General features: G+C 39.6%; 1 protein-coding gene across 1 annotated transcript in view; it reads right to left on the minus strand.

The window, feature by feature from the left end:
• sae1 (SUMO1 activating enzyme subunit 1) overlaps positions 1-3,944 on the minus strand; it is a 33,030-nt gene extending 29,086 nt beyond the window's left edge. The window contains exons 1-3 of the mRNA XM_063016254.1: positions 3,757-3,944; positions 720-831; positions 470-643 (exon numbers count right to left, since the gene is read on the minus strand). Coding sequence (XP_062872324.1) covers positions 470-643; positions 720-831; positions 3,757-3,857 — 387 coding nt within the window. The 5' untranslated portion in view covers positions 3,858-3,944. The remainder of the gene's footprint in view (positions 1-469; positions 644-719; positions 832-3,756) is intronic.
• Positions 3,945-8,643: the final 4,699 nt, after the last annotated feature.

Here is an 8,643-nt window from a genome sequence, read left to right on the forward strand (position 1 = left end):
CTTGTGCTTGCCTGCAGCCATCCCTTGAGTTAACAAAGTGTGCACAGGAGGTAAGTATATCCGAATTGGGACAGACATTAATGAACAAATGTCTTAAATCAAGACTCCACCAAAGACATTATCATGATTAAGGCTACGCATTATGGTAGTTAGCAGTCCAGCAAGGTAAGTGACCTTTTATATATTTGTATTGTGTGATTACTGCTTTTCAGCCCTATATTATTAATATGTAAACCTACTACATAGGCATTGTTTTCCAAAAAATGTAAATATCCACATGTAGACCATAGTACCCGGGAGGAACGTAAAAAAAACCATGTGCCCAGCAGTAAACTTAAGTCTTGTAAATCTTTCTTAGGAAAGAACCAGTAACTATCAAAAAATGTTACCAGCTTCTTAACTGGGCTTTATTTCAGTATGCAGTATTCAGTGCCCAGCAAGTTAATGAAATGCCATTTTTAACACTCACCGCATCAAATTGCAGAAAGAAGTCATCTGGCTTGTTCTCCACTTGTTCAGTGTCAGCCTTTACTTCTACCATCGGATTGAGGAACTGGGCTCGTTCCAGTGACGCCTGGGCTTGATTTTTACCATCTGCATCTACAGGGATCAGAAACTGTGCTCGTCTGGATTCTTCAGTTACCTAAAGTAAAGGTCATGGTAATCAGCAGAATGAAACTTTTTAATAAGTGGTAATATACAGAAGAATAATACTCTACCTGTTCATGGTCCAGAAGTGTGAGTGCTTTTACTCCAGCTAAAATAAGGTTCTTGGCCACTTCAGCACCCAGTCCTTTTAGTCCAACAAGCAGTACTCGAGAACCCCTCAGTCTGAGAAAGATTATATGTCAATTTGGAGAACTTTTTCTCTGTTAAAGTAGAACACAGTAAATGCTTATATAGTGAAGCTTTGACTATATATAATTAGATATTGGGTTAGTGATTAGCTAATCACAAATTTTAATCTGTCCAACATTTGTGTACACAATTGTGTATATTGTGCGCAGAGCACAAGGCATCTTCGGGGACCCCTACCACCCCAGTCACACACTGTATAACCTTCTGCCATCTGGGAAAAGATACAGGAGCATTCGTGCCAGGACCAGTCAAAAACTGTTTTTTTCCCACTTCAATCGCTTTACTGAACATCACACTACACCGCTAACTCCAGCAACACCCTGGACTACACACTGGACCTATTATTTATCATTTATCATTTGCACCATTAATATCATGAACACCCCCAGATTACACACTGGACTGCTATTATTATATATTATTGCACCTGCACTTTACCAACACCCCAGACCAATATACACTGCCTGGCCAAAAAAAGGTCACACACTCTAATATTTCATTGGACCAACTGTAGCTTTGATTACGGCACGCATTCGCTGTGGCATAGTTTCCACAAGCTTCTGCAATGTCACAACATTTATTTATGTCCAGAGTTGCATTAATTTTTCCCCAAAATCTTGTACTGATGATGGGAGATTTGGACCACTGCGCAAAGTCTTCTCCAGCACATCCCAAAGATTCTCAATGGGGTTCAGGTCTGGACTCTGTGGTGGCCAATCCATGTGTGAAAATGATGTCTCATGCTCCCTGAACCACTCTTTCACAATCTGAGCCTGATGAATCCTGGCATTGTCATATTGTAATATGCCTGTGCCATCAAGGAAGAAAAAATCCATTGATGGAATAACCTGGTCGCTCAGTATATTCAGGTAGTCAGCTGACCTCATTCTTTGGGCACATAACGTTGCTGAACCTAGACCTGACCGACTGCAGCAACCCCAGATCATAGCACTGCCCCCACAGGCTTGTACAGTAGGCACTAGGCATGATGGGTGCATCACTTCAGCCGCCTCTCGTCTTACCCTGATGCGCTCATCACTCTGGAACAGGGTAAATCTGGACTCATCAGATCACATGACCCATTGCTCCAGAGTCCAATCTTTTTGCTCCCTAGCAAATTGAAGCCGTTTTTGCCGGTTAGCCTCACTGACAAGTGGTTTTCTTAAGGCTACACAGCTGTTTAGTCCCAATCCCTTGAGTTTCCTTCGCATTGTGTGAGTGGAAATGCTCTTACTTTCACTATTAAACATCCCTGAGTTCTACTGTAGTTTTTCTACCATTTGATTTCACCAAACGTTTAAGTGATCGCCGATCACGATCATTCAAGATTTTTTCCGACAACATTCCTTCCTCGAAGATGATGTTTCCCCACTGTCCTTCCACTTTTTAATAATGCGTTGGACAGTTCTTAACCCGATTTTAGTAGTTTCAGCTTCTCCTTAGATGTTTTCTCTGCTTGATGCATGCCAATAATTTGACCCTTTTGAAACAGATTAACATCTTTTCCACGACCACAGGATGTGTCTTTCGACATGGTCATTTAACAAATGAGAAGCTACTCACTGCATCAGTCAGGGTTAAATAACTTGTTGCCAGCTGAAACATAATCACCCATGCAGTAATTATCCAATGAGAGGCTCTTACCTATTTGCTTAGTTAAATCCAGGTGGTGACCTTTTTTGGCCAGGCAGTGTAATTCCATATATGTAAATAGCTATAGTTATAACTTTATATTCATATTAATCATAGATGTATGTTACTGATATTCTCTGCACAATGATATTTGCACTTCTGGTAGATGCTAACTGCATTTCGTTGCCTTGTACCTGTACTGAGCAATGACAAAGTTCTATCTATCTATTCTAATCTATTCTAATCTATCTATTTATCTATCTATCTATTCTAATCTATCTATTTATCTATCTATCTATTCTAATCTATCTATTTATCTATCTATCTATCTATTCTAATCTATTCTAATCTATCTATTTATCTATCTATTCTAATCTATCTATCTATCTATCTATCTATCTATCTATCTATCTATCTATCTATCTATTCTAATCTATTCTAATCTATCTATTCTAATCTATTCTAATCTATCTATTCTAATCTATCTATCTATGGCCAGTGATAGCTCAGTGGTTAAGGTACTGGACTAGTAAACAGAAGGTTGCCGGTTCAAGCCCTGCCACCATCAAGTTGCCACTGTTGGGCCCTTAACTCTCAATTGTCATGCTCATTGTGTAAGTCGCTTTGGATAAAAGCGTCTGGTAAATCTATCTATCTATTCTAATTTATCTATTCTAATCTATCTATCTATTCTAATCTATCTATTCTAATCAATCTATCTATCTATTCTAATCTATCTATTTATCTATCTATCTATTTATCTAGTGTGCTGTAGACACTATCCTCACTACCCACTGTCATGACATACTTGTTGGGGACTGCTCAGGGCAGCTGTAGCCTAGTGGTTAAGGTACTGGACCAGTAATCAGAAGGTTGCCGGTTCAAGCCCCACCACTGCCAGGTTGCCCCTTAACCATCGATTGCTAAGATTTTGAACTGTCACAACTGTAAGTCGCGTCTGTTAAATACCAAAAACGTTATGGAAGTGGCCACCCTTAAGCCATCAGATTAAAGAGCTCAAATTTGTCAATGTGTTTATGATAAGACGTTTGTAAACATTAGTAAACATAAAGATTACATTCACATTTATGTAACTATGGTAACGACTTACGCTATACCAGAAACTACACACAATAATGCTACTGAATTTACGTGTGTGTCCGAGTAAAATGACTTATGGATAAAGAATAAATGCTTTTGGTTTAATCAGAACAGTAACTGGACTACACTGTTTATAAAAGGTATTATGCTAGTATCGGATCAGACCTCTTTTGTGCATCCAGCCCCCATAGTCGAATCTGCCGGTCATATTGAGCAGCTTCCTCCTCACTGATTAGATTCTCATCTTTCTCGATAGTATCGATCATTTCGGAATGTTGCGACGAATCACTTAATATAAATATTTACAGATTTTTAAACAATTTCACTTGCTGCCCATTCAATAACTCCCGCTTCGTCGCAGAGAAAATGTCGCACAGTGATGACGTATAATGCAAAAGTTTAGACACCCTTGTTAATTAAGAGAAGCTAGCTCGTTATTTACAAAGAACAAACTTCTGCATATTTGAATGTACATCTCTGTTTATTTACTAAATTTGTGTTCCCCACTGTGTAGGAAACATAAATCCGTTATCTGATATACAATCTACAGTAGTGCACTATGTAGTGAACATAAACCAATTATCTAATACACTATCTAGTGCACTATGTAGGAAACATAATTAATTATGTAATACACTACCTAGTGCACTATGTAAGGAACATAAACCAATTGTCTAATTTACTATCTAGTGCACTACGTAGGGAACATAAATTCATATCTAAAATACTATCTAGTGCACTATGTAGGAAACATAAATTCGTTATCCGATATACAATTTAGTGCACTATGTAGGAAACCTAAATCCGTTAACTAATACGCTACCTAAAGCATTATGTAAGAAACATAAGTCTATTATCTAGTACACTATCTAGGGCACTAAGTATGGAACATAAATTCTTTTCTAAGATACAATCTAGTGCACTATGTAGGGAACATAAATCTATCATCTTTCACACTATCTAGCGCACTATGTAGTACACATTAATGTGTTTGTGACGCGAACAGTTAGCTTAGTAGCTCAGTTAGCAGTTCCTTAAAGTTCTGTTATCACCCATATCATTTGGTGTGTGCAAGAGGTTTTTTTTAGCTTTTTTTTGGGGGGGGGCTTGGGGGGTCGGGGTTGAGGTCCGGGTCCGGGGGTACCTCCCTGAAATGAGTTTTTGCAACTTGGGATGTCTGCATATGTCTCTCCAAAATACCAATCAAAGCATCTACATATATAAAAGGCCTTCACATATACAGTGGGGTCAAAAAGTATTTAGTCAGCCACTGATTGTGCAGGTTCTCCTACTTAGAAAGATGAGAGAGGTCTGTAATTTTCATCATAGGTACACTTCAACTATGAGAGACAAAATGAGAAAAAAAAATCCAGGAAATCACATTGTAGGATTTTTAAAGAATTTATTTGTAAATTATGGTGGAAAATAAGTATTTGGTCAATAACAAAAGTTCAACTCAATACTTTGTATCATAACCTTTGTTGGCAATGACAGAGGTCAAACGTTTCCTGTAAGTCTTCACCAGGTTTGTACACACTGTAGCTGGTATTTTGGCCCATTCCTCCATGCAGATCTCCTCTAGAGCAGTGGTGTTTTGGGGCTGTCGCTGGGCAACACGGACTCCACTAATTTTCTATGGGGTTGAGGTCTGGAGACTGGCTAGGCCACTCCAGGACCTTGAAATGCTTTTTATGGAGCCACTCCTTCGTTGCCCGAGTGGTGTGTTTGGGATCACTGTCATGCTGGAAGACCCAGCCACGTTCCATCTTCAATGCTCTCACTGATGGAAGGAGGTTTTGGCTTAAAATCTCACGATACATGGCCCCGTTCATTCTTCCCTTAACACGGATCAGTCGTCCTGTCCCCTTTGCAGAAAAACAGCCCCAAAGCATGATGTTTCCACCCCCATGCTTCACAGTAGGTATGGTGTGCAACTCAGCATTCTTCTTCCTCCAAACACGACAAGTTGAGTTTTTACCAAAAAGTTCAATTTTGGTTTCATCTGACCACATGATATTCTCCCAATCCTCTTCTGGATCATCCATATGCTCTCTGGCAAACTTCAGACGGGCCTGGACATGTACTGGCTTAAGCAGGGGGACACACCTGGCACTGCAGGATTTGAGTCCCTCTCGGCGTAGTGTGTTACTGATGGTCCCTTTGTTACTTTGGTCCCAGCTCTCTGCAGGTCATTCATCAGGTCCCTCCGTGTAGTTCTGGGATTTTTGCTCACCGTTCTCATGATTATTTTGACCCCACGGGATCAAGGGAGATTATCAATGGTCTTGTATGTCTTCCATTTTCTTACAATTGCTCCCACAGTTGATTTATTCACACCAACCTGCTTGCCTATTGTAGATTCACTCTTCCCAGCCTGGTGCAGGTCTACAATTTTCTTCCTGGTGTCCTTCGACAGCTCTTTGGTCTTGGCCATGGTTGACTGTTTGAGGCTGTGGACAGGTGTCTTTTATACAGATAACGAGGTCAAACAGGTGCCATTAATACAGGTAACGAGTGGAGGACAGAAGAGCTTCTTAAAGAAGAAGTTACAGGTCTGTGAGAGCCAGAAATCTTGCTTGTTTGTTATTGACCAAATACTTATTTTCCACCATAATTTACAAATAAATTCTTTAAAAATCCTACAATGTGATTTCCTGGATTTTTTTTTCTCATTTTGTCTCTCATAGTTGAAGTGTTTAAATTAAGTGTAAATTACAGACCTCTCTCATCTTTCTAAGTAGGAGAACTTGCACAATCAGTGGCTGACTAAATACTTTTTGGCCCCACTGTATGCAGATCACCCTTGCCTTGGGTACTGGTGCACCCCCATGCCATCAAAGACCTGGTTTTGCACTTTTCATAGATAAAAAAAAAAAGCTGAGACGTGGACATGACTGACCACAAAACATATTTCCACTGTGTTTCAATCTATCTCAGATTACTTCTTTTCATGACAGTATAAACTGTAGATGGTGAAAATTCTGTGCAATCTTGTGCTGGGAAACATTATCTTCATCAGAACTGACTGACAATTCTCTTATGACCTATAAAGTAGTCAACCACGAGCTGTCTTTGCTTGCAAAGTCTATGCCTTTTATACTTGTCTTGACGACCTCACCTATTATCATTTAAACTGCTTATTAATGAACCTGTCCTGGGTTCGATCCCCAGGTGGGGCGATCCGGGTCCTTTCTGTGTGGAGTTTGCATGTTCTCCCCCTGTCTGTGTGGGTTTCCTCCAGGTGCTCCGGTTTCCTCCCACAGTCCAGACATGCAAGTGAGGTGAATTTGAGATACTAAATTGTCCATGACTGTGTTCAATATAACCTTGTGAACTGATGAACCCTGTGTAATGAGTGACTGCCGTTTCTGTCATGAATGTAACCAAAGAGTGTAAAACATGATGTTAAAATAAACAAACAAACATACAGTATTATGGAACCTTTTAGAACTATGGAGGTAAATGTGTAGCAAACCTGTAGAAAAAATTGTACCTGTAAAAAAATTGTACCTACAAAAAAATCTGTACTGCAAAAACCCCCATACATAAATTCTTTATATTCTACATAAATGCTATACATAAATTCTATGCAGAAACGCTGTCAACTACTGTGGGACAAAGTTCCAGGGCGGCACGGTGGGTAGCACTGTCGCCTCACAGCAAGAAGGTCCTGGGTTCTATCCCCAGGTGGGGTCGGTCTGGGTCCTTTTTGTGTGGAGTTTGCAAGTTCTCCCCGTGTCTGCGTGGGTTTACTCCGGGTGCTCCGGTTTCCTCCCACAGTCCAAAGATGTGCAAGTGAGGTGAACTGGAAATACAAAATTGTCCGAGACTGTGTTTAATATAACCTTGAGAAGTGATTAACCTTGTGTAATGAGTAACTACCGTTCCTGTCATGAATGTCACCAAAGTGTAAAACATGACGTTAAAATCCTAATAAACAAACAACAAAGTTCCAAGATTGTCTTAGATCCAACAATAGTGGAAACATGTAGTGGTCAGATGAGTCCAAGTTTCAGCTTGTTTACAGGAAAAACAAATATTGAGTTTCCCGTGCCACAAAAGACAAAATGATTATCCATACCTTTATAAGTGAAAAGTGCTAAACCCCACCTCTGTCATTGAATAGGGGAGCTTCAGTGCTCATGGCATGAAGGATTTGCATATGTGTGAAGATACTATTGATGCAGGGGCATTTGGGATTTTAGAGAGATATATGCTGCCTGCATTGCAACATATTTTCCTGAAAAGTCTATGGTTATTTCAGCAAGACAATGCCAGGCCTCATTCTGCACAAGCCACAGTAGTATGGCTTTACAGGCATAGAGTGTGCATGCTTGACTGGCCTATTAGCAGTTCAGGCCTGTCTCATACTGAAAATGTATGAAGCATAATAGAGAGAATAAAATGACAGCCACTTACTGTTGAGCAGCAAGTTGTGTAGCAAGCAAGAATGGACAAAACTGTAACAGTTGGCTTTCTTAGTTACCAAACAATTAAAAGGTGTAACCAACAGGAAAGGTAAGCATTTAGTGAGCACACCTTTGTCCCAACTTTTTGAGTGTGCTAAAGGCATCACATTTTAAATTAGTTTATACACAAAATATCATTAAGTTGGTCAGTAAAAACAATAGATCTTTTGTCATTTTGTCCATTAAATAAAAGCTCAAGAGAGTTAACAAATTACAAATTGTTGTTCTTATTGTATTTTACAACATGCCCCAACATTTCAGGAAATGGGGTTTGTCAATACTTCCTAAGAGTCCCTAAACCATAAATTTTGCCAAAATATATACAGTATCCCACCACAATATTGCAGATTTTGAAGCACTGAACAATACATAAAATAATTAATATTTTAATAGAACAGAATGCCTTTGTTTGGCATGAACACATATACACATGTACAATATCCCAGCTCGTTTGGAATCTGGAGTCAGAGTGCAGGGACAGCCATTGCATGCCCCCAACCCCCCATCCCCAGAAGGGTTAAGGACCTTGCTAGAGATTTGAATTCTCAACCTTTCAATAGTTAACCCAAAGCTCTGACCAATC

The sequence above is a fragment of the Trichomycterus rosablanca genome, chromosome 20 (genome assembly GCF_030014385.1).
Source record: "Trichomycterus rosablanca isolate fTriRos1 chromosome 20, fTriRos1.hap1, whole genome shotgun sequence".
Classification (NCBI taxonomy): domain Eukaryota; kingdom Metazoa; phylum Chordata; class Actinopteri; order Siluriformes; family Trichomycteridae; genus Trichomycterus; species Trichomycterus rosablanca.